Raw genomic sequence first — 27159 nt, 5'->3', positions numbered from 1 at the left:
ATGATTGAGAGTAGACTGATGGGGCGGTAATTGGCCGGATTGGATTTGTCCTGCTTTTTGTGGACAGGACATACCTGGGCAATTTTCCACATTGTTGGGAGATGCCAGTGTTGTAGCTGTCCTGGAACAGTTTTGCTAGAGGCGCGACTAGTTCTGGAGCACAAGTCTTCAGCACTACAGCCGGGATGTTGTCGGGGCCCATCGCCTTTGTTGTATCCAGTGCACTCAGCGGTTTCTTGATATCACGTGGAGTTAATCGAATTGGCTGAAGACTGGCTTCTGTGATGGTGGGGATATCGGGAAGATGCCGAGATGGATCATCTACTTGGCAGTTCTGGCTGAAGATGGTTGCAGACGCTTCAGCCTTGTCTTTTGCACTCACGTGCTGGACTCTGCCATCATTGAGGATGGGGATGTTTACAGACCCTTCTCCTCCCGTTAGTTGCTTAATTGTCCACCACCTTTCACCACTGGATGTGGCAGGACTGCCACATCCAATCTGATCCGTTGGTTGTGGAATCGCTTAGCTATGTCTAAAGCATGTTGCTTCCGCTGTTTAGCATGCATGTGGTCCTGTGTTGTAGCTTCACCAGTTTGGCGCCTCATTTTTAGGAATGTCTGGTGCTGCTCCTGGCATGCTCTTCTACACTCCTCATTGAACCAGGGTTGATCCCCTGGCTTGTTGGCAATGATAGAGTGAGGAATATGCCAGGCCATGAGGTTACAGATTGTGCTGGAATACAATTCTGCTGCTGCTGATGGCCCACAGCGTCTCATGGATGCCCAGTTTTGAGCTGCCAGATCTGTCCTGAATCTATCCCATTTAGCACGGTGGTAGTACCACACAACATGTTGGATGGTGTACTCAGTGCGAAGACGGGACTTTGTCTCCACAAGGACTGTGTGGTGGTCATTCCTACCAATACTGTCATGGACAGATGCATCTGCGACAGGTAGATTGGTGAGGACGAGGTCAAGTAGCTTTTTCTCTCATGTTGGTTCGCTCACCCCCTGTCTCAGGCCCAGTCTGGCAGCTATGTCCTTCAGGACTTGGCCAGCTCGGTCAGTCGTAGTGCTACCGAGCCACTCTTGGTGATGGACATTGAAGTACCCCACCCAGAGTACATTCTGTGCCATTGCTACCCTCAGTGCTTCCTCCAAGTTGTACTCAACATGGAGGAGGACTGATTCATCAGCTGTGGAAGGGCGGTAGGTGGTAATCAGCAGGAGGTTTCCTTGCCCATGTTTGACTTGATGCCATGAGATTTCATGGTGTCCGGAGTTGATGTCGTGGACTCCCAGGGCCGCTCCCTCCTGACTGTATATCACTGTACCGCCACCTCTGGTGGGTCTGTCCTGCCTTACGACAGGACATACCCAGGGATGGTTATGGAAGAGTCTGCGACGTTGGCTGAAAGGTATGATTCTGTGAGTATGGCTATGTCAGGTTGTTGCTTGACTAGTCTGTGGGACAGCTCTCCCAATTTTGGCACAAGTCCCCAGATGTTAGTGAGGAGGACTTTGCAGGGTCATATGGGCTTGGTTTGCCGTTGTCGTGTCCGGTGCCTAGTGGTCCGATGCCGGGTGGTCCATCCGGTTTTATTCTTATCATGACTTTTCGTAGCAAGATTGTACAACTGAGTGGCTTGCTAGGCCATTTCAGAGGGCAATTAAGAATCAACCACATTGCTGTGGGTCTGGAGCCATATATCGGCCAGACCGGGTAAGGACGGCAGGTTTCCTTCCCAAAAGGACATTAGTGAACCAGATGGGTTTTTACTTCAGTCTGTTAACTTTTAAAGAGCCCTTGTCATGTCATAAATTCACATTTTAAAGCTCCAAATTTTCAAAAAACATGGATATTTGCAACATGATGCCCATCCCTGTACATCACATGGCACATTTGTTCACCAAGCCAGTGGGGGAGCCCATACTCCAATTATTTAGTCACTTTTCTTTGCACCTAAATTCAAGCACTTTATTATATAAGCATGGTATTTTGTTCGCCATTATCAATGTACAACAGAAGTGCGACAAACTGGCATTACAGTGGAGATCTTTCAGGGAACATCAATCAGACCAAGGTCAATCTTTTTTATTTAAAGTTGAATCCAGTTGCCAACTGGCTAATAAGCCAGGTCAAGTAAGTGATCTGAAGGTAGTGGAACATTTATGGGCTAGCTTTCACAACATAATTAGGTTTATGGTCAAAATAGATATCAAAATGCCATAAACTGGATAGCCAGGTGGTGAAGGTTGGACTACTGGAGCCTGGTCTTCAGTTGCTTCCAACCCTTTATTCACAGAGCTCCACATTGCACACACAATACCCTAGAAAAGCTCTCATATAAATGGATACGAGAGTCTCCAATTGATATGCACCACCTAAATACAATTAACACTAATTGATATAAATCATATGGATACAATTAACACAAAATGCAGAGTTAAAAACAAAGGCATTGAAGGAAAGGAGTACATTTTAAAGGGATGAAAAGAGACCAAACCCACATTAATAGGATGGAAAAGTTGGCAGACAAACACAGAAGACCAGTGATATGAAACATTTAGGCACAAGATGGGTAATGTACAGACTAAAAACATTCCAACCAGGAATAAAGGGGTTGTGGCGAAGGCCAGAGTTCACCCCATTATAGAAAGGATGTTGGAACCATGGAAAGGGTTTAATGTAGATTTATAAAGATTATACCAGGGATGAGATGACATAGTTACATCGAGTTACTTCGAAACTACAGCACAGAAACAGGCCATTTGACCCAACTGGTCTATGTCGGCGTTTATGCTCCACATGGCCTTCACCCTCCCTACTTAATCTATCCCTGTCAACACACCCTTCTATTCCTTTCTCCTTCCTATGCTTATCTAGCTTCCCCTTAAATGTATCTTTGCTATTTGCCTCAACTACTCCTTGTGGTATTGCATTCCACATTCTTACCACTCTTTGGGTAAAGAAGCTTCTCCTGAATTCCCCATTGGATTTATTAGCAAATATTTTCTATCTACGACCTTTAGTTTTGGACTCCCCCACAAGTGGAATCATTTTCTCTGCGTCTACCCTATCAAACCCTTTTATTATCTTAAAGGCCTCTCTCAGGTCACCCCTCAGCCTTCTCTTTTCCAGTTAAAAGAGCCCCAGCCTATTCAGCCTTTCCTGATAAATATATCCTCTCAGTTCTGGTATCATCCTTGTGAATTTTTTTTGCACCCTCTCCAATGCCTCTATATCCTTTCTACCAGAACTGTGCACAATACTCCAAGTGTGGTCTAACCAAGTTCTAAACAAGTTTAACATAACTGCTCTGCTTTTCAATTCTATTCCTCTCAAAATTAACCCCAGTGTTTGGCTTGCCCTTTTTATGGTCTTATTAACCTGTGTCGCTACTTTTAGTGATTTGTGTATCTGTACCCCTAGATCCCTTTGCTCCTCTACCCAATTTAGCCTCTTATTATCCAAGCAGTACGTGGCCTCCTTATTCTTCCTACCAAAATGCACCACCTCACATTTATTGAAATTCATTTTTCCTTTGTATTAACCAATTTGGTGTCATCCACAAATTTTGAAATTGTACTTCCGATTCCCGAATTCAAATCTTTAATGTAAATTGTGAACAGCAGTGGTCGCAGAACTGATCCCTGTGGAACATCACTTCCTACCTTATGATGAGAACCTTGAAAAACCTGGAGAAAAGAAGGCTAAGGGGGAACTGTAATAGGAACGTTCAACATCTTGAAAGGATTTCACTGGTTGATGAATAGGTAATAAGAGAACATAAAATTTAGGATTAATATTGGAAGCAGAAAGAGGGAGTTTAGCAGGAATTTTTCATCCAAAGCTTTATTAGAATATGGAATGCATTATCACAAGCGGGGGTTACTGAAGCCAAGTGATTTAGAATATTAAAAAGAAATTAGAGAGGAGATTTTCTGCTTCAGTGTTTCCAGTATCTGCCAGGAGCACACACTGGGAAATTATGCAACTTCACCCCATTTTTTCTATCTATTAACATTACTGAGCAGAAGATCACAGGCTGGGAGTGCACAATTGTCCATAAGTGCTCGCAACATGCACCAGGATTGCCAAAATGTAAAATCTCCCCTTAGGTAACATTTGAAATTTTATAAAATAGAAACTCTATGGAAAGAGCAGGGAAATGGGATTAGAGTAGACAACTCAGATATGGAGCTAGGATTGACTGGCATAGGCACAATGAACTGCATGGCCCCCTCTGTGCTGAAATTTCTATAGTTCTACAAATTAGCAACGTAAACATCAATAACCAAAGCAAATGTTATGTGCTCTTAGAACCATAGAATTTTACAGCACAAAAGGATGCCATTTGGCCCATCACACCTGTGCCAGCTCTCTGAAAGAGCTATCTACTTGCTCTGCCTTTTGCCATACCCTTCGCCTGGATTAGGAATTGTGCAGGATGGCAATGACTGGGAAGTGGTTGCGTAAGTTGGATTTTTTTTTGTTACGAAATCTAGGTGAAGGGTCCAAGCTCTTAATGCAGGGCAACAGCATGGTTGAAAAAAACATGAGATAAAACAACATAGGTCAAGAATCAGTGATTAGGTGAAGCCATAAGTTTGGATTTTAAAATTCTGTGGACTGTAGGAGGAAGGAAAGACCAATGGAGGTAAAAAGTTCAACACTTGAGTGGAAAGTGATACAATTAATCTTGATTTAACATTGAGGATTTACAGATGAGGAAATACTAAGGCCATCAATGATCTTTTCCTGGAGTTTGTTGTGTTTGTGATCTAGAATATTGCTGTTACATTCCAATACTGGTTTGTGTTTCACTGACTAGAATTTCTGTACCTGTATTCTGATTTCCTCCTCCACCTCTTTGCGTTTATCTTCCTTGATAAGTTCAGGAACATGCTTCTGGGAGAAGTTCATGCGCTCATCTCGGTTCTGCCATACCCCTGCAGTTCAGGAAGAAGAAAATAAGATGAGGCTCCTCACAAAGGGGACTGTCAACATTTTAACCACCACCAATACTTTTCAATTTCTTTTTCATGCGTAAACGGGAGAGGTGGCGAGACAAAAGCTGGCCCCCATGTTCCTGTCATTTCAAATTGTGTAGCGTATTAGATTGGCAATTCATTGTGCACTGAAGAGGTAGAACACAGGTTCTTGTGACTCCATGTATGAGGAGGTCCTGATCCGCCACAGGGAGGGAAGGAAATATCAACGGGCAGATCGCCCTGGCCTGTTCTGGAATGAGCCTGTTTGCAGATGACAAACAAGCAAGTAGGCAGTAGGTTGCATCTTCAGTTAGATATAAATATTGCCTCACATGAACAGATGTAATGGGATGGGGAGTTAATTTACATGAAAAGCAGGAGTCATAAAAGAATGATTTAAGAAAAAAAAGTTTCTAGGTCATTACAGGACATATGGATAACCAATCCATTCAGCTAGCCAAAGCATTTTCTAAAATGTAAATATTCAATATAAAAAACAGCTGTACATAATGCAGTTAAAAAGACACAAAAAGTGACTTCTTAAAATACAATTAGAATTGGTGAATAGTGAAGAAAATCATTAGTCTATTTTTCCCCAGAGATTCAATCAATAATGACAGCTGGAAACAAGCTGGATTAATCCCTTAATAAGGATGTGTGTTAGTTCCACTTACAATGTCATAATGCTCCCCCTGGGAAATTTACAACATCATAAAGGTTCCCTCCCATATTCCTCTGATTAAAGGACAGGATACCAGTTGTAAGGAAATGTTGGTTGTTCCTTGGGACAGAAATCCTTGGAAGATGACCTTATACTTTTACTGGTATGTTTTTCTATTAACCACTTAAATTTTATACACAGCCTGTCTACATTGCCCATTACAGAACACTTACATTTTATTGACCTGGCTACGAGATTTAGTATTTCTACATTAATATATAGTAAGGAGAAGGTGGTTATTCTGGATAAAATTATGGAAAAATGGATAGGGACTGGACTTGGGACACCAGCAAACTTTTTGACCGATGATGGAGGTAAATTCATTATGGCGGAGTTCAGAGATATGTGTGAGAATATGAATATAATTGTCATGAATACAGCAGCTATGGGCCCTTTTAGCAATGGTCTTTGTGAAAGGAATCATGCTCTGATTGATAGCATGATGCATAAAATTTTGGTTGATTGCACAGAGTGTAACTTGTCAACTGCCCTAGCATGGGCAGTTAGGAACATAGGAACATGGGAACAGGAGTAGGCCATTCAGCCCCTTGTGTCTGCTCCGCCATTTGATAAGATCATGGTTGATCTGTGATCTAGCTCCATATACCTGCCTTTGGCCCATATCCCTTAATACCTTTGGTTGCCAAAAAGCTATCTATCTCAGATTTAAATTTAGCAAAGAATTCTCTTCAGATGGTTGGAGGATATAATCCTTACCAACTAGTCTATGGGCGCAATCCCAAATTACCTTCTAGAGCAGGAGGATTATCACAGTTAGTGCCATTTTTTCTGAGCATTTAAATGCTATGCATGCAGGGAGACGGGCTTTTATGAAGGCTGAGGTATCAGAGAAAATTTGTGGAGCACTGAGGCATCGTATTAGACCATCTGAGACAGAGTTCAATTCAGGAGATTTGGTATACTATAATAGAGAGAGTCATAGGGAATGAAAAGGCCTTGGTAAGGTAATAGGTCGTGCTGGTAAAATTTCCTTCTGTAATCACTTTTTGTTAAACAAAATTAAACAGGACAATAATGCAATAGAAAGTCTACATCTACCGGGAGTCTAATAAAAATAGCAGATGAAGGGATTCGCAAAATTTCACATGTTCCCCCCACCCCGAAGATTTATTGGAGTTATTAAAGAAACCCTGGTGTGACTGTTTTAAAAAAATCCAAGGTCTCTCAAAATGGCTGCAGTCAGACAAATGGCCGAGGACCGGCAGATTTGAAATTGCATTCTCAACAACTTGGCAGGCTTCGTGTCTCAGACAGGTTTCTTTAAACAATGCAGCTGCATTCTAGCCCTGAGGCAAGCTATCAACATGGCCGGCCAACACATCAAAATTCGAGCAGGAAGTGATCGCAGGACAAAAGGTGAACCATCAAGGTACATTCGGAACAATGGTAAAGCAGTTAGCGAACAGATCGATACAGGAAATGGCCATTAATGTAAATGGGCCAGAGATGGGGTCCTTTGTCTTACGTTTCGTGCTTAAATCAAACAATGAAACAAGCTGAGGAGGTATGAAAAAAACCTGTTACCAAGAGGGTATAACTGGGGCTGCCCAGTATCTCTCTCTAGCTGTTCTCTTCGCCTCTTGGCCCTGTCCTGTCTGTCTGCTAGCAACTAAGAAGGAAGGCCATTCAGTAAACCTCGCAACCACATGTCGACGGCAACAGCAGGCACAGGGGCCAGGCCTTTTTCATCTGTTTCACCGGTGAGCATTAATTTTCTGGCCACCACAAGACAACCTAGCATAAGTGTAAGGTTGGGGGTTAAGGGATATTGCTAAACTTGTGATTTTAGAATTTTCCCTCGATGTGTCCGTTTCTTTCAACCCGATAAGTGTAAGACTGTATTACATCCATAGCGATTTCTTTTTATCTTCTGTATTATACTGTTTACCTTGTAGTTTTAGTTTTCTTATTAATAAACATTGGTTTTCCTTGTACCAATCCACTGGTCTGTTTGTCTGTCTTTGTTACCACTCGATAAGTCCTCAGCTCAGAATCAGGAAGGGGTAAGCGATTCGCAACCGCACTGCAGGCAGGGCAGCTCAGGAAAACATAACTGGCTGACCTATTATAAGCCCGAGAAACAGTAAAAAAAGAAACCCCTTACACAGAATGAATGTATTCTATTAAAACGAAAAATGATTTGCTGTAAACTAAAATGCATTGGAAGTCACAGAAGGCTGAATAATACAGAATGCTCTGCAGACAGGATTATTAATCAGTGTTTTTTACAAAGTCAGTGGAGAGAAAATTGTTTTTTTCAAGCAAAGCGGCCTTATTTCTGATAAAATAGCCAAATAAACTTCCAGTGAGAGTATATGAACACAACCACAGATGGAACCTTTCTGCACCTGTAAGGCGTAGTACATTTTCAAGTCTCTGGGGACCCAAATGCAAATTAAGCTCACTGGTGTTATACATTAGATCACCTTCTTTTAAATCACACAAATGAAGCACATCTGTGGCATTGTATTTGATGCAGCTTTATTTCTTTGCATTTGTGAACATGCCAATGGTGGGTGTGAATTCCCAGTTTATGCATGACTGCCAGGAATTTTATGCGCCCACATCATGGGAGAGGCCAACCTCACATTCCAGGTAATAGCAATCATGGAAATTCTAGTAACTAAAGGGTGATTTTTAAAAAATTCATCAATGGGATATGGGTGTCGCTGGCAAGGCCAGCATTTATTGCCCATCCCTAATTGTCCATGAGAAGATGGTGGTGAGCTGCCTTTTTGAACTGCTGCAGTCTGTGTGAAGGTTCACCCACAGTGCTGTTAGGTAGGGAGTTCCAGGATTTTGACCCAGCAACGATGAAGGAACGGCGATATATTTCCAAGTCTGCTACTCCTGATTGCTATCCAGCAAATATCTCTCTAAAGCTTGCTGATATGGATGGCAGGAGAGGATAGGGTCAAGCTTGGCTATAATGCTTTCCATTGCCAAATAGCCTGCCAACATTCATTGTCTGAATTCACACATGAAGAAAGACCACCTGGCGAGATATTGGAGGCACAGGTGGAACTGAATTCTAGCATGAGTCACTATTTTCAGAAGAGAAAATTGGAAAAAAAATAGTAGTGCTGTAAAGTTAACACTGTGCCATGGATAAGTAGGAGGTGAGTCTGCAATTCCCAACATGGTGGCCCAGAATTCCCTGGAAATGCCTTACACTCTGTTGCACCTTTAAAAAAAAGTGTTGCATTGCCCATGGCCTCTAGAGGGAGATACACGAGTTTATTGGGTCTGCTTATTTGTATTCCTATCGGGACTTTGATGTAAAACCAGCTAAACTACCTGGAAATTTCTATGCAGCCTTTAAAAAGGCAGTTCAGCCTACATGCTTCAGCCTGGGGGTATACAGGTAAGAGAGCAACAGTGCTTGGCTTTTTCACTTCATTCTCAAATAACTTCTTTATGTGTCATAGCAGTATTTTTATTACACTTGGGCAGAATTGCAAACACTCAAATCCCATCTGTGCTCAGAGGGCAACAGGACATGGCATCAAGCCAGAGAAGATCATACAACTTCACTCATTCAGACCCCAAGCCCTACTGAAGGGCATTGAAGGCAGGTCAAACAGAAGCCTGGTGGTGTGTGGATGCCACCAAGTCACCCAGAATTATCTCTCGTGCCACCTGGAGGGAAGTAGCACTGGCACTGACTGCCAACTTCCTCACCTCCAGGACTGACTGCCAACTTCCTCACCTCCAGGACTGACTGCCAACTTCCTCACCTCCAGGACTGACTGCCAACTTCCTCACCTCCAGGGACTGACTGCCAACTTCCTCACCTCCAGGACTGACTGCCAACTTCCTCACCTCCAGGACTGACTGCCAACTTCCTCACCTCCAGGACTGACTGCCAACTTCCTCACCTCCAGGACTGACTGCCAACTTCCTCACCTCCAGGACTGACTGCCAACTTCCTCACCTCCAGGACTGACTGCCAACTTCCTCACCTCCAGGACTGACTGCCAACTTCCTTACCTCCAGGACTGACTGCCAACTTCATCACCTCCAGGACTGACTGCCAACTTCCTCACCTCCAGGACTGACTGCCAACTTCCTCACCTCCAGGACTGGAGAACAGTGTTCTTAGCTTCTACCTTCCTTTCTTTCAGATGCATCACAGCAATGGTGGCACAGAGGCAAGAAAGATGATGATGCTGGTGTAGAGGACGAGGATGACCATGCCACCAAGGAATCCCAGCTGCATGATACTGCCATCTCTTAGGACAGTAACACAAGGCACCACACCAATGGAAGATGGAAGGCAACAGCAAACTGCTAAGGAGCAAGCTAACATGAAACAAAGGCCACCTCTTAAGCCTTCTGTAGAGCATGAGCAGCCAACCACCTCCTGCGATCCTGGCCTCTTTGCTTGTGTAGATATGCAAGAACCACACAAACATGGAAAAGCGCTGTTTGTAAATGAGCTGTGTGTTATAAATTGGATAGCCAAGTGGAGAAGGATAGAATACTATAGCCTGATCTTCAGTTGTTTCCAAGCCTTTATTCACAGAAACTCCGCTTACACACACACCACACCCTAGATAAGCTCTCATATAAAAGAATACGAGAATCCCCAATTGACACACACCCCTGAATACAATTAACACTAATTGATATAAATCATATGATACAATTAACAGATTCCCTTCTCTCTCTTTAAATAAAAAAAATACATTTTATATATATAATACAAACAAAAATTTCAAAAAAAGAAACTTCCATATTCTGTACAACTTATACTATTCAAACATTACATTGTGAGGTGACCCTTCTCCAAGACCCCTATTAATTTCTTCATACGTATATTCCTTTTAGTAAAACAATCTGACAGTTGATGGCTTGAATCCACACGTTTAATTTTAGAGATTTCTTTTCTCCCCAGCATTTGTTTCAAGCCAGCAAGGTCAATCCGTAATCTTTCCTCACTCACATTTTTTGTACAGTGTACATTATCCCACAATGAACGATTGTCTACATCACATTCAATGGGTGTACTATCTTCTCAGTACTCCCATTGTACAGGATGTCACTCAAAATATTTGCCAAATAGAATCCCATATCCACTGCGTCGTCAAGAGCCAGTGTTTCAGCAGCCAGAGTACTTTTAACAACCCTTTTTATTTTCTTAGTTTCCCAAGCTAAAGAGACATTATTTCCCAGTCTCACCCATAAGAAACACAATGAAACCAGCTGCATTAGAATACCCATCAGGAAGATTAGCATGTGAAGCATCGCTAAAGATAACTAGCTTCATTTTCTTTGGGTCACCTAAGGATGAGAACTTAAGTACACACTTATCCATATTTAATTTTTGTAATTTTTATTTGCCCTTAAAATATTCTCTATTATGGGGTGTTTCATTGAAGTACTTAACTCCAATACCTCAAATCTAGCATCAGGTCTAGTCTGAGTGCACAACCAGTTCAACTGACCAATCAAGCTTCGTAATTGCTCTGTCTCTTTAAATATAACATCGCCTTTCTGTGATGACCTAGTACGATTCACTGGGACGAGAGTAACACTCTCTAAATAGGACTGTTGATTTAAAGTTATACCAGACCCACTCTGCTTAATATCTAAACAAATATATTTAAAAGCTCCACAGGCCTGACTCCCAATTTTAAATTCTACTCTAATCTTATTAATGACAAATTTCTCAAATTCGGCAGAACCACCCCATAAGAAATCATCAACATGCATCATGAAGATGCCTGAAAGTTGTCCTTTATGGTACCAATAAAACATTGCGGGATCTGTTTTTATTTGAACACAACCTATTTTCAGCAAAACAGATCTCACCGAAAAATACCATACCCTAGAAGCATCATTTAGGCCACAGACGCATTTGTTTAGTTTCTATAGTTTTCCTTCTGTGTCTACTGCCTCTTTAGATGTTTTCAGAAACATTTCTCTCTGAAAAGTATCACCCTGCAGAAATGCGGCTTTTATGTCAATTGACCTACACTCCCATGAAGATTTTTAAGATTACCTTTCCAGCAGTAAGAGAATCCACTCGAACATCTGTATCACCCAGTTTCTCTTCAAAACCCCTAGCTACCAACCTCGCTTTAGCCTTGTAAGTCCCATCTGCAAGGACTTTTCAGTACAAACCAATCTATGTGACAAAGCTGGTTGACCCTTATCTGTTACCTCAGAATAAACTCCAAATTCTTTCCCACTAATTAACTCCCTTTTTTTTTGCCTCTCTTGCTCGTTTATCCTCAAGTTTATTGGCAGCCAGCAAAATTTCACCACCTTGAGGACTTCTGCTTCTAGTTCTGTGGTCTTTATTTAATTGTCTGATCTAGTCAAGCTACATCCTCTACTTCCACTTCTATGTCTGTAGGGACTACTATTGCGAGATTTCCCTCTTTCATCTCTAATTTGTGATTGTTTTCTGATGTGAGATTCACTTTCGGACTGCCTATCACTACTTGTACTCGACTTTTGTACTCGCCACTTTTTTACCCCATTCTGCCAGTCCATGGACTTTGCTGCCATCATCCTGAACATTCAACCAATATTAAAACCTACCGGTAGCTTTGCCTGCACGCCCCAAAATTGTTGCATCCCTCCATTCATTAGTCCCTTCTGGAACATATGTCACCCGTGTACCCATTTTGGGTAATTGTTCTGTGGATGTGATAGCTCTGCCATGTGTTTCTTGATCACTGACATTACCACTGTCCAGCCCTTGATCTACTTCAGTCTGTTCCTCAGGGACCTCATCAAAAAAATCATGAACATCTGAGGCACAAGGTGCTTTGTTTACTTCTAACAACTGCTCAGAGTCCGAGATTTTATAATTAATTCCAATTAATTGTGAGGAATGAACCTTAACAGTTTGATTACAATATTGGACAAGTACTGTCTTACCAGCATGACCTATTACCTTCCCAGGGCCTTTCTATTCCCTATGACTCTCTCTTTTATAGTATAGCAAATCTCCTGAATTGAACTCTGTCTCAGATGGTCTAATACAATGCCTCAGTGCTCTACGAATTTTCTCTGATACCTCAGCCTTCATAAAAGCCCGTCTCCCTGCATGCATAGCATTTAAATGCTCAGAAAAAATGGCACTAATTGTAGTACCTTCTAGAGCAGGAGGATTATCACAAAGAACAGAAGGTAATTTGGGATTGCGCCCATAGACCAGTTGGTAAGGACTATATCATCCAACCATCTGAAGAGAATTCTTTGCATGAACTGCCCATGCTAGGGTAGTTGACAATTTACACTCTGTGCAATCAACCAAAATTTTATGCACCATGCTATCAATCAGAGCATGATTCCTTTCACAAAGACCATTGCTAAAAGGGCCCAGAGCTGCTGTATTCATGACAATTATATTCATATTCTCACACATATCTCTGAACTCCACCATAGTGAATTTACCTCCATTAGCGGTCAAAAAGTTTGCTGGTGTCCCAAGTCCAGTCCCTATCCATTTTTCCATAATTTTATCCAGAATAACCTTCTTCTCCTTACTATATATTAGTGTAGAAATACCAAACCTCGTAGACAGGTCAATAAAATGCAAGATGAAAACATTTCTGTCTCTCTCCCATACATTTAGATCCATTCAACTACCTCGCTGAAGTCACGTGCTCATGGAACACTTACAGTGGGACGTGGGGGCGTCCGTCTATACTTCTTACAGATTTCACAGTTCTCACTAATCTCTTCTATGAGCCTTGTATACTCCTCAGCAACTACACCTGCATCTTTTAGCAGGATTTTTAAACGTTGACAAGTAGGGTGGGGAAATTGTCTATGTAACTTTAAGACCATTTGTATTTTTTCTCTCTAATCCTTATCACCTGATGCCATTAACACGTGCCTAACACGCTGATGAGAAACATCAGGTTTTATTAAGGGGATACAATAATGCCCTGATCGGGCCCTGCGAATACACAGGGTCTGCTCAGACGAGGAGGAACGCGATGGACACCTACAGACGCTGAAAGACGCCCTAGTAAGAACGGGATATGACGCTCGACTCATCGATCGACAGTTCCGACGGGCCACAGCAAAAAATCGCATAGACCTCCTCAGGAGACTAACACGGGACGCAACCAACAGAGTACCCTTTGTCGTCCAGTACTTCCCCGGAGCGGAGAAACTACGCCATGTTCTCCGCAGCCTTCAACATGTCATCAATGACGACGAACACCTCGCTATGGCCATCCCCACACCTCCACTACTCGCCTTTAAACAGCCACCCAACCTCAAACAGACCATCGTTCGCAGCAAATTACCCAGCTTTCAAGAGAACAGCGTCCACGACACCACACAACCCTGCCGCGGTAACCTCTGCAAGACATGCCAGATCATCGACACAGATACCACCATCACACGAGAGGACACCACCCACCAGGTGCATGGTTCATACTCCTGTGACTCGGCCAACGTTGTCTACCTCATACGTTGCAGGAAAGGATGCCCCGGAGCATGGTACATTGGCGAGACCATGCAGACACTGCGACAACGGATGAACGGACACCGCGCAACAATCGCCAAACAGGAGGGTTCCCTCCCAGTCGGGGAACACTTCAGCAGTCAAGGACATTCAGCCACCGACCTTCGGGTAAGCGTACTCCAAGGCGGCCTTCGAGACACACGACAACGCAAAATCGTAGAGCAGAAATTGATAGCCAAGTTCCGCACCCATGAGGACGGCCTCAACCGGGATCTTGGGTTCATGTCACGCTACACGTTACCCCACCAGCGAACAAATGTTATCTGTTTTTAATATAACGGGTCAGTTGCTGTCTTTTCTATGTTTCTACCTCTCTATCTCTGTTTTTTTTTTGTTTGTTGTTTTTTTTGGTGATTTGTATATTCTGAGACCTGGCAGGTAACACCTGTCTGTCTGCACACTGATTGCCTTGGCAACGGGCAGTTGAAAAAACTGTCTGTTATCACCAGCATTGTTCTGTGAATTATAAATGCGACTTCATTTCGAGGACTTCATTTCCACATCGTTCACCTGAGGAAGGAGGTAGCCTCCGAAAGCTTGTGAATTTAAAATAAAATTGCTGGACTATAACTTGGTGTTGTAAAATTGTTTACAACTGATCGGGTAAACTGCAAATCAACCGATTTCCCAAAAATGATTGCCTCATCGTGTTCCATGTCAAGTTTCATTTTTGCCCTTTTCATGGAAGGTTTACCGAAAATCATAGGTATCTCACTAGAGACTACATGCGTACGTATAAAATAGCTTACTTCAGCTATCTTACGTGGAATTACCACTCTCGAGTGACTTCAAGGTATTGTCACCTCCAAACATAAAACATGTAGAACTTTTATATTCCTTAACCTTGCGTCAATCCTCACTGCTTAGTGAATCAAGGTAACATTTTAACCAATCTACCCCGCATACAATTGAAGTACATGCACTAACACCGCACAATTAAAGGGATCTGTGACTTATACATTCATCTCAGGGTTAAAATTCCTTGTGACCAGTATAATCTATTCAGATTCATCATTATCTTCATTCTCTTCCTCAGAACTACTTTCTTCATGCGTCATTTCAAAGATCCGGGGGGAAAATTGGATAAGGGTCCGTTCTGGGCGATGTTAGCGCGATGCTCTAACACCCCGCGCCCGACGGATCCTGGGCAGGGAAGACGCAAGTTTGGTCTCAAGGGAGCACTTACCTGCAACCAGCGTTCCTTTCCAGGCCTTGCATGTGGAATCAATGCAATTTGCACTTTCCACCAACAGAGGGAGCTCCAGCTCTTAAAGGGAAGATGTTTCTTAGAAATCTCTTAAAGGTGGCTTGTACCTGTTATTTGCTGAAAATAACAGTCTACTGTCTGCATGGAGTCTGAACAGACATCAGACATCGCACACGTAAAACACAGATGCAGATCCCATCCCTATGTTTACACACTGATGAGTTATGTTAAAACATTGAATAAAGGTTGCGCACTACTAAATCCCACATCCTCCAATCTTAACACCAGTCCTCACCAATCTGCCTATCTGAGTTGGTACCAGGCCTGTGAGAGTCCATGCACCAGGGTTCTCTGCTGATGTACTAGAGATCTTGGTGAAAGAGGTGGACAGAAGGAGGGACATCCTATATCCGCAGTGGGGGGGGTGGCGGGCAAGAGGCCCTCCAGAAATAATCTCAAAAGGCAGCGGGAGGCAGTGGGAGACGAAGTCAATGCCAGGCGCACAGCATCATGAACATGGATGCAGTGCAGGAAGAAGTTCAATGCTTTGACATGAGTGGTCAAGGTGAGTGAGGTAAACGGTCAAGTGGGTCTCCTACCAACTGCACCACGCACTACACTCCCCCATCACCCACATTCCAACAAACTCTTTCCATCAGAACTCAACTCTTCCAATCAGATGCTTCCTCCCGCCCTTACACATTACCACTGTTTCAAGCCGCCCACCCACAACTCACAGGCCACACACACTGGCAGCTATTGAGCCATGACAGGCACATCACCCAGACACATGCCTCGCTTTCTTGCAGGAGAAGGTGGCGCATAGCAAGAGGCAGCAAGTGGCAGTGGCATTTAGCCCCTCGAGCCTGTTCCACCATTCAGTGAGATCATGGTGGACCTGTGACCTAACTCCATATATCCGCCTTAGCCCCATATCCCTTAATACCCTTGGTTCACAGAAATCTATCAATCTCAGATTTATCATTCACAATTGAGCTAGCATCAACTGCCGTCTGCAGAAGAACGTTCCAACGTCTTCCACCCTTTGTGTGTAGAAGCATTTCCTAACTTCATTCCTGCATGTCCTGCCTCTAAATGTTAGGCTATTCCCCCTAGTCCTAGTATTCAAGTATAGGAGACCTCCAAAAATAGTTACAAATGTCACGGCAGCCAGAAGCAATAATCCAGCCACTAAACTGTAAATCCTGCATGGTCCCTTTAAATAGCGCTGGTGGGGGGTCCTCCAGGCACTCTAAGACACGTTCAGATGGTCGGGGTTAAGACTGTGCATTGAGTTGAGCATTAAGACCCAAAATGGTGTCTATCACTTTAAATCAGCGTTGCACACTGATTGAAGCCATTTTCTCCCGACTTTACACGATTCCAGCATTTCTTATCTGCGCCTGCGCTAACTCCTATACCAAGATGGTGTCTGGCGCACGTCACGCAGGAAACGTGCGTGCGCATCCAAGACGCCATCTTGGATGTCGGAGAGGCCGTGTAGCGCCGAAACGACGGGCGCTGCATGGCCCAATTTAGCACCCCCTGCGTCTTCGCTCCGGGCAATTCACCTCATAATGATACTTAGAGTCGCATCTACTGATTTTTCATTGGGCATTTCTGGGATTCGTTCACCCATTGTTACTGTCTCAATTTTGTCTTCTGTTGATATAACTGGATTTGCTGTACCTGCTTTCATCACCAATCTGGCTGTCTTTAATCCTTCTGTCATATCGACTCCGACGTCTGGTCTCTTGAAAATTTGAAACCTGGTCTGGCGCCTGCGCTTCGTCTCTGGAACACTTCAAAACCTGGTAACCAGCAAATCTTCTATTCTTTGTCACAGCGGAAGACTCCATTTGTTCCATGAAGGCTGAAGGGAATGACTGTTTCCCCAGGAATTTTTTTAAGGCAGCAACCATTTGATCTAACAGAGTCTCCTTTTCATAAGAACATAGAAATAGGAGCAGGAGTAGGCTATACGGCCCCTCGAAATTCAAAAAGACCATGGCCGATCTTCGACCTCAACTCCACTTTCCTGCCCGATCCCCAAATCTCTTGATTCCCCGAGAATCCAAAAATCTATCTATCTCAGCCGTGAACATATTCAATGACTCAGCAAGCGCAGCCCTCTGGGATAGAGAATTCCAAAGATTCACAACTCTCTGCGTGAAGAAATTCCTCCTCACCTCAGTCTTAAATGGCCAACCCCCTTATCCTGCGACTATGCTCCCTAGTTCTAGACTCCCCAGCCAGGGGAAACAACCTCTCAGCATCTACCCTGTCAAGCCTCCTCAGAATCTTGTATGTTTCAATGAGATCACCTCTCATTCTCCTAAACTCCAGACAGCATAGGCCCATTGTACCCAATCTCTCCTCATAGGACTACCCTCTCATCCCAGGAATCAATCTAGTAAACCTTCTTTGCAATGCCTCTAAGGCAAGTATATCCTTTCTTAGATAAGGAGACCAAAACCGTACACAGTGCTCCAGGTGAGGTCTCACCAAAGCCCTGTACAATTGTAGTAAGACTTCCTTACTCTTGTACTCCAACCCTCTTGCAATAAAGGCTAACATGCCATTTGCCTTCCTAATTGCTTGCTGTACCTGCATGCTAACTTTTTGTGTTTCTTGTACGAGCACACCCAAATCCCTCTGAACACCAACATTTAATAGTTTCTCACCATTTAAAAAATATTCTGTTTTTCTATTCTTCGAAAACTGGACGCCAGTTAGGACCAATTGCCTGTCCATATGAGATACGTTAGCACAATCTAGTAATTTAAATGCTAGTTACGATCCAGGGATTCCCAATTTGAACTTTGTCAACCTTTTATACAATTTGTTAAAGTCCATGATACACTCTTCCATTGAATGACCATCTATTTTCCGAAATCTATCAAATGCTGATTAGGCCTCATAGGCACTTAACAGATCATCTTTCTTGTAGATTTGATCCAGAAATTCTATTAGAAAGGTAAAACCTTCATCATTATCCAAAAGATCTGCATCCGTCTCAGAAAATACTTTACTTCTGATTTTACTTCACTCAGGAAGCGACAAGCCTTGTTTACTCTTTGGCAGAGTGTCCACATATCAACCTCATTCTTTCACTAGTCACACAGTTCAAACTCCGAGAACATCGGACAGAAATCGTACCTCGCCAATTTAAACTTGCTTTCTGCCATTTTCCACAATGGCCACTAGGCTCTCAAGCTTTTGTTTCAAGTCCAAAAAAAATCGTAGTTTTCAACCTCCACCTTTCGGCAACCATTCTCTGCTACCATGTTATAAATTGGATAGCCAAGTGGTGAAGGGCAGAATACTAGAGCCTGGTCAGTTGCTTCCAAACCTTTATTCGCAGAGATTCCCTTTAAACATACACCACACCTGAGATAAACTCTCATATAAAAAGGATACAAGAGAATCCCCAATGGTTTGCACCCCCTGAATACAATTAACACTAATTGATATAAAAATTACATGATACAATTAACACTGTGCTACACATTTATACAGTGTGAACACATTAAGGTACAATATAAAGCAGAAGTTGGCAAACTCCAACATACGAGCCAAAGATGTCAAGTAAGCAGATTTTTGAGTGAGTTATGCTTAATTTGAATTTTGCCTCATTCATGCTAGAATACAAATTTATAAGCAAGGTATACAATGTGGCACTTGTCAACCAATACATTTCTAACTCATAGAGTTTTGTTTCAGCACTGGAAAGTAAAGGGTCAATTTTTGCAATCATGGTGTAAGAGATGGTGCTGGGACTGGTGTGACAATCATATCTCTTAAGATGTTGCAATGTCAGCCATAAAACCCAATTTAATGTACTTTCTGTGTAGTTTGCAAATGTACAGGGAGTATAACAACTGGTTAGGGAGAAGGATATCTGGCGAGGAACCAGCTCCTAAAGTGCTGCAGTTTACAGCATAAATGGATTTCTGCTAATTTTGGAAACCAGCAGAGAAGGAGGGAGCGAGAAATTTGGGCAGAACTTCCCCTTTGATGAAGAAATACCTGACATTCCAGTGCAGGAGGTAAACAAAGGAGGGCTGCTATTTTTGGTGCTGAGACGTATTCTCCTTTGCAGCCTAATGGGCAACGGGTAGACCAAGTGAACATAGTTTCCCACTTCCATAGATCAAGAGAGCAGATGAGAAAATAGTTTCCAGCCTTAGGAAAAATTCAACAGTGAGAGTGCCCAGACTGTGCCTATTCGAAGCATATGTCCATAACATGCCAATCACAAACACATCCCAACCTCTGTTGCATAAACAAGGTAACATGGAATGTACTGACACAACCTTTCAGTTCTGTACCACATCTAGTTACATACCCAAAGGACTGCAGTGTGCACTTTCTGGCTAGTATTCAAATATCATAGAATGATGCAGCACAGAAGGAGGCCATTCGACCCATTGTGCCTGTGCCGATATGTACGTGATGGCTACCTAATGTTAGTACTTAGATGCCCCAATGTACACTGACACCTGGGATACAGGCAGGTGCATGCATAACACCTCAAGTATAACTGCGCCTGTCTTTCTTGCTTTTTCATGAACTCCTCATCAGCCATTTAGTTGCTGCAAATGAAATAGCACCAACAGCAAGACAGCGGTGTGAAAAGCAATTGCAAATAACAAAGTATATCGCAAAGCAAAAAATTACCCCAATCAACCACAAGAATAAATGTAATCAATACAGAGAAAGGTATCCAATAAACAAAAAGCCCACAACAAAGCAAACAGTAAAAAGTACCAGACACCTTTAAGAAACATACTGTCACAGCCAGAGCATCAAATCTATAACGCACCCATTTTACATAGGCGAGCAATGTTGGGAGAGAAGGCCTGATAAAACATGTGAAATGCTACATGGCCCTTATTCCATGCATTTGCATTGATTTGCACTTAGTAATGAGGTTTTCTCTTGCCCTTTGCGAGGAACAAACAGTAACATTTTTCTGCATAGAAAATCGGAGCAATGTGCTAACCGCTGCGCATAATTCTCCGATCTGTATTCCCATCGAGCGTGGCTCTGCACCAGGAGCCTTATAGTATCTTAGTAGGTACAGCCAGGAGGAGGCCATTCGGCCCATCTTGCCTGTGCTGGCTCTTTGAAAGCTATCCAATCAGTCCCAAACCCCTGCTTTTTCTCCCCATAGCCCTGTCATTTTTTCCCTTCAAGTATTCATCCAACTCCCTTTTGAAGTTAGTGTTGAATCCGCTTCCACCATCTTTTCAGGCAGTGCATTCCAGATTATTACAACTCGCTGCCTAAAAAAGTGTTTCCTCATATTGCCTCTGGCTCTTTTGCCGATCACCTTAAATTTGTGTTTTCAGGTTACTGAACCTTCTGCCACTGGAAACAGTTTCTCCTTATTTACTCTGTCAAAACTGTTCATGATTTTGAACACCTCTATCAAATCTCCACTAAACTTTCTCTGTTCTAAGGAGAACAACCCCAGCTTCTCCAGTCTCTGCACATAACTGAAGACCCTCATCCTTGGTACCATTCTAGTAAATCTCTTCTGCACCCTCTGTAAAGCCTTGACATCCTTTCTAAAGTGTGTTGCCCAGAATTGAACACAGTACTCCAGCTGAGGCCTACCCCATGTTTTATAATGGTTTAGCATAACTTCCTTGCATTTGTACTATATGCCTCTATTAATAAAGCCCAGGATCCCATATGCCCCAAGGTCTTTCTGTTCCTGCATCCCCTTTAAAATTGTCCAATTCAGTTTATATTGCCTCTCTTCATTCTTCCTACCAAAATGCATCACTTCACACTTCTCTGCATTAAATTTCATCAGCTATGTTTCTGCCCATTTCACCAGTCTGTCTCTGTCCTCCTGAAGTCTGTTACTATCCTCCACATTGTTTACTACATTTCCGAGTTTCGTGTCACCAGCAAACTTTGAAATTATACCCTCTATACTCAAGTCCAGATTATTAATATATATCAAAAAGACCAGTGGTCCTAATACTAACCCCTGGGGAACACCACTGTATACCTCCCTCCAGTCAGAAAAACAACCGTTCACCACTACTCTCTGCTTTCTGTCCCCAAGCCAATTTTGTATCCATGCTGCCACTGTCCCTTTAATCCCATGGGCTTTATTTATCAAACGCCTTTTGAAAGTCCATATACACAACATCAACCGCACTTCCCTCATCAACCCTCTCCATTACATCATCGAAGAACTCAATCGAGTTGGTCAAACACGATTTTCCTTTAACAAATCTGTGCTGACTTTCCTTTATTAGCCCATACTTTGCCATGTGCCAATTAATTTTGTCCCGGCTTATTGTCTCCAAAAGTTTCCCAACCACCGCCGTTAGGCTGACTGGCCTGTAATTGCCGGGTTTATTGCACTCCCCTTTTTTGAGGGGTGTAAAATTTGCAATCCTCCAGTCCTCTGGCATCATCCCCATATCTAAGGTTGCCCAATATTCCAGTGCAAATTGCTGGGGTTTTTATTTTTATATTTGCTTCTCCTTTTACACCCCGCCTATTGCATGTAATTCCTCAGACCTGCAAGTGTGCAGGAAACCTGCATCCACACCTCTGCCAATGCTAGAGTATGGGCCATGGTGACGCGCATTTTGATCTCCCCTCCATGGTGTCGCCTGAGTCAGAAGGTTGTGGGTTCAAGTCCCACTCCAGAGACTTGAGCACAAAATCTAGGCTGACACTCCAATGCACTCCTGAGGGAATGCTGCACTGTTGGAGGTGCTGTCTTTTAAACCCATCTGCCCTAGCAGGTGGGCGTAAAAGATCCCATGACACCTTTCAAAGATGAGCAGGGGAGTTCTCCCTGGTGTCCTGGCTAATATTTCTCCCCCATCCAACACCTAAAAACAGATTATCTGGTCATTATTACATTGCTGTTTGTGGGACCTTGCTGTGCACAAATTAGCTGCCGCGTTATCTATATTACAACAGTGACTACACTTCAAAAATATTTAATTGGCTGTGAAGCACTTTAAGACGTCCTGAAAACCTCTATATAAATCCAAGTCTTTCTTTCTCTGTCTGTCGCATTTGTGGAAGCTCCTAGACTCTGCACAATGCCTCCCTTTTAAGGCAAGGGTGAGACAAAGCATTGATTGTGTGAGCTTCATGCTTGCAAAATAAACCACGGCCTTCCACTTCATAGTCTTTGGCCTACTGTGCTGCCTCGTACGAGAAGTTTTTCAATGAAAACAATACTATCATGGAGGAGGGGAATGTTTTAAAGCTAGATTTGCAATTCAGCATTGCTTAAGAAAACTGGATGACTGTAACATGCAGATAAGAAGATGTTATAAAAGCACATTTTAATGATTTAGCTCATTTATTTTTCTGTGTCAACTGACCTAACTGATGAGATCTACAAAGAAAATATGACTTGTGTATCATGGTTTCCGTTATCACAAAGCAGCTACATTCAGCTTCCTTGTTGGGCTTTCCTCCACTTTGTCAACTGCAGTTGATTTCCTTTACATTGACACTAGGGCAGTTGACCTCTGTCATAAGGAAGTTTGACGTTATAGTGTCAAGTACTCTATAGGTGTGGAATCAGATACAGGATGAAACGCATACATGTTTGCTTTTTGTACAAACAAAGCAGTAAAAATAATCTGGGCATGTATTGTTTTCCTTTTGGAAGAGGTGGGTATGGTGATGACATTGGCAGTCTAGCCTTATATGATTGTGTAGATATAAAGAAAGGGTTTATATTTCTTTGTGTAAGTAATAAAATGTGCAAATTCAGAATTCTTACTCTTGGCCAATTTCAGTACATTTGCACTAGAATGCTATAACAGATTGGGTAGTGATATTTCCCATTAAACAGAAGGTTAACTTCTGGTCGTCATACAGCGGCTAGGTCATATATTAAGGGCTGATTTTCCTTTGCCAAACGTCCCACATGTGTCAGTCGCTAGGGGGAGAAATTAGGAGTGGAGATCTTTATCGCCAAGTCTCTATCGTGCTTGTGCTTGAAGAGGGATAAAAAGCAGTTAAATGGCACATAAATGACGCTTCAGTGATATCATGATGCCTTTTGCAAAATTTTCCAGAAATTTTGTGAGAAAAAGAATGCCCATGCAAACTGGGCTAGGCTGCTTCTTCTGGTCGGATGATCTGTGAAAGGGGAGACAGCAAATTTCAGGTCGGTTAGGGGATTCTATGGAGCTAAATTTAAGGACAGAAGGGCTGCAATGTGTGACTGGAGTGGGGGGGGGGGGGTGGGTGTGAGGGTGGGGGTAGATAATTCACTGCCACCTGCACAAAATGTAGTTGAACTTTACGCTGGTATAGGGCTACAGCACACAACGTCCTTCCCCTTAGTCGATGTGAGTGCCGAATTCATGGCAGTAGTCCCAAACACAGTAAGTGGCTGAATCTGAAAAAAACAGCAGGTTTTGCCACGTCACGTCAGGTACGTATGAAAGGTGCACTGCCTGACTTATAGTGGACATGATGTGGAGATGCCGGTGATGGACTGGGGTTGACAAATGTAAGGAATCTTACAACACCAGGTTATAGTCCAACTGTTTTATTTGAAAATCACAAGCTTTCGGAGACTTTCTCCTTCGAAGGAGAAAGTCTCCGAAAGCTTGTGATTTTCAAATAAAACAGTTGGACTATAACCTGGTGTTGTAAGATTCCTTACATTTGACTTATAGTGGAGTGAAGAGAATCAGTCCTTGATCTTTTAGTGGAAGCACTGTCATTTGTCAACTGACTTGAACATTTAAGACAACTGATGTGTTGGCATTCTCCAGAAAAAAAAAAATCAAATTTTGGTTATGTTGTTTATAACACTGCAAATAAATAGTATCTATGCTATTTGCCTCAACTACTCTGTGTGGTAGCGAGTTCCACGTTCTTACCACTCTTTGGGTAAAGAAGTTTCTCCTGAATTCCCTACTGGATTTATTAGTGACTATCTTATATTTATGACCTCTAGTTTTGGACTCCACCACAAGTGGGAACATTTTCTCTACGTCTACCCCAGCAAAGCCTTTCATTATCTTAAAGACTTCTACCAGGTCACCCCTCAGCCTTCTTTTTTCTAGAGAAAGAGCCCCGGCCTGCTCAGCCTTTCCTGATAAGAATATCTTCTCAGTTCTGGTGTCGGCCTTGTAAATCTTTATTGCAGCTTCTCCAATGCCTCTATATCCTTTCTATAGTATGGAGACCAGAACTATGCACAATACTCCAAGCGTGGTCTAATAAAGGTTCTATACAAGTTTAACATAACTTCTCTGCTTTTCAATTCTATCCCTCTGGAAATGAACCCCAGTGCTTGGTTTGCATTTTTTATGGCCTTATTAAATTGCATCGCTGCTTTTAGTGATTTGTGTATCTGATTTAATTTAAAATTTAAAATTCTTATCAGTGTTTACACCCTTCCATGGCCTTGTCCCTCTCTATCTCTATAACCACCTCTAGTCTGACAACTCCCCCCAAAACTCTCTGTTCCCCTGACTCTGGCCTCTTGTGCTACCCATCTCCCTTCCACCCATGATTGTCGACCCGTGCTTTAAGCCACCTGGATCCCACACAATGGAATTCCTTCCCTAAACGCCCCACCTCCTTCTCATTCACAAAATTCATCTTTTTGATCAAGCTTTTGGTCAGCTCTCTTAATGGGCCCGATATTAGGAGGGCGACAGGTTGGCAGCGGGGGGGTCGACTGGGCGCGTGGGTAACGTGCCCAGTGAAATCGGGGTGCTCGGCACGCAATTGCAGCTTTGCTTCCGGGTTTTGCGTTAGAAAGCTGCGCAGCGGGCGGACTGCGCATGGGCAGAATAGGCTGTCAGGTGGAGGAGCCCTATTTAAAGGGACAGTCCTCCACTGACTGATGCTGCAGAAAATAGGCAAAATTACAGCATGGAGCAGCCCAGGGGGAAGGCTGCTCCCAGGTTTAATGATGCCTCACTCCAGGTCTTATTGGATGGGGTGAGGAGGAGGGGGAGGACAGAGATCTTCTCCCCGGCGGGCGGGAGGAAGTGGCCTGCCTCCGCCACCAAGAAGGCCTGACTCGAGGTGGCAGAGGAGATCACCAACACCACCAACATATTGCACACCTGCATACAGTGCAGGAGGCGCTTCAATGACCTAAGTAGGTCAGCCGAAGTGAGTACACTTACTCATTCCCCTACATTCCGTCTGCCACATCACCGCCCCCACCCCACATCTCCTTTCTGCACTGCCAACACTACTCTATCACATCACTCCTCACACCCACTCAAAGCTCATCCTCATCTTACCTGCACTTACTCACCTCGCCAGTACTCATCCCGCCACTACCATTCAGCCCAGTCCTCGTACAATCTCATGGCTCTATCTCATACTCACCCTCTCATGCATCTCTTTCACGGTCAGCCGCACTCAACTTGCCACTACCTGTGCTGCAGCCACAGGGCATACATCACATAGGTGCAGTAGGAAGCGTAAGGCAAACATGTCGTGAGCATGAAGGGGATGCCCAAGGGTGTTTGAGGGTTTGTCATGGTTTTTACTTATATTTAATTTCTGATCAACTCACATTACATATTATATTGTCACCACCACTGCCACGTCTTCGCGAATCTTGTCTGGTTTGTGCAATAAGGCCCTTTCCTGAGGATCACTATGAAGACCCACAACTGTTGCCACCCAGTGTGTCACTGCAAAGTGGGTGTAGGTTTATTTGCAGGGCTCTTTTGTGCAGACGACTGAGAGACGTCGGCGATGTCCCCGGTGGCACCCTGGAAGGATGCGGAGAAGAAGTTGTTGAGGGCAGTGGTGACTTTGACAGCGACAGGTAAGAAGATGGTGCTCGGCCCAGCCGGGAGCAGCTCGGCATGAAGGAGGCTGCAGATGTCCACGACTACATGTCGAGTGACTCTGAGCCTCCGTGTGCACTGCTCCTCAGAGAGGTCCAGGAAGCTGAGCCTCGGTCTGTGGACCCTGTGGCGAGGGTAGTGCCTTCTGCGACGCATCTCTCTCTGCGGTTGCCCTCCCTCCTGCCGTGCAGGTGGATGTGTCACAGCACTGTGTTGTGGAGCTCCTCGTGTCAGAGGTGGATGGCGTGGCCGGCGAAGCTGGTGAAGCTGTTCGTCCTCCGAGGAGGTCATGACTGCAGCTGCGGCGGCCCCCATCCGGAAGATGTACGTTTGAGGGGGTCTGCAAGGTAGGTAAATGTATCTGGACACAGGGGTAAGTGTGCAAGTTGGTGAATTTTATTGTTAGGAGGAAGGTGGTGGAGGCCAAACTTTGTCCAAAGTGACAGAGTGGCCTTCTGCAATGAGTGAGGGTCTCCCCCCCCCACCTGTCAAATGGACCTTTGCAGCTGCCACAGGCTGATGGCTGCAACACGTCCATTTCAACCGGGAGTGTTTCCCCCAGTACGGGAAACAGTCCCAGTTGACTTGAAAATCCCACCCCTCCTAAAATATCAGGTCAATCAGGTCTGTAAACAACCTGAAGTAGTTAGTTAATTACTTCAAGTGGCATCCTGCCGGCTTTAATTGCCGGCGGGAGTCCCACATGCGGGGGCTGCGCACGCATCTAAGCGCGTTACTGGGGAACCCGGAAGTGGGCGGGTTGGAGCCGGGCTCCGAACCCGCCCCAGGAATCCCCGATTTTCGGAGCCCCCCCCCCGCCACGAACGCACCCGCTTGGGGTGCGAAAATCGAGCCCTATATCTCCTTCTTTGGCTAAGTGTCCAATTTT

General features: G+C 43.7%; 1 protein-coding gene across 1 annotated transcript in view; it reads right to left on the bottom strand.

The window, feature by feature from the left end:
* The window catches only part of iqca1 (IQ motif containing with AAA domain 1), a 189280-nt gene that overhangs the window by 76997 nt on the left and 85124 nt on the right, over window positions 1-27159 (bottom strand). The window contains exon 10 of the mRNA XM_067987925.1: window positions 4847-4953. Coding sequence (XP_067844026.1) covers window positions 4847-4953 — 107 coding nt within the window. The remainder of the gene's footprint in view (window positions 1-4846; window positions 4954-27159) is intronic.

This window comes from Heptranchias perlo, chromosome 7, assembly GCF_035084215.1.
Source record: "Heptranchias perlo isolate sHepPer1 chromosome 7, sHepPer1.hap1, whole genome shotgun sequence".
NCBI classification, from domain to species: domain Eukaryota; kingdom Metazoa; phylum Chordata; class Chondrichthyes; order Hexanchiformes; family Hexanchidae; genus Heptranchias; species Heptranchias perlo.
Note: the sequence above shows the minus strand (reverse complement) of the source record. Positions and strands in the feature narration are given on the sequence as shown.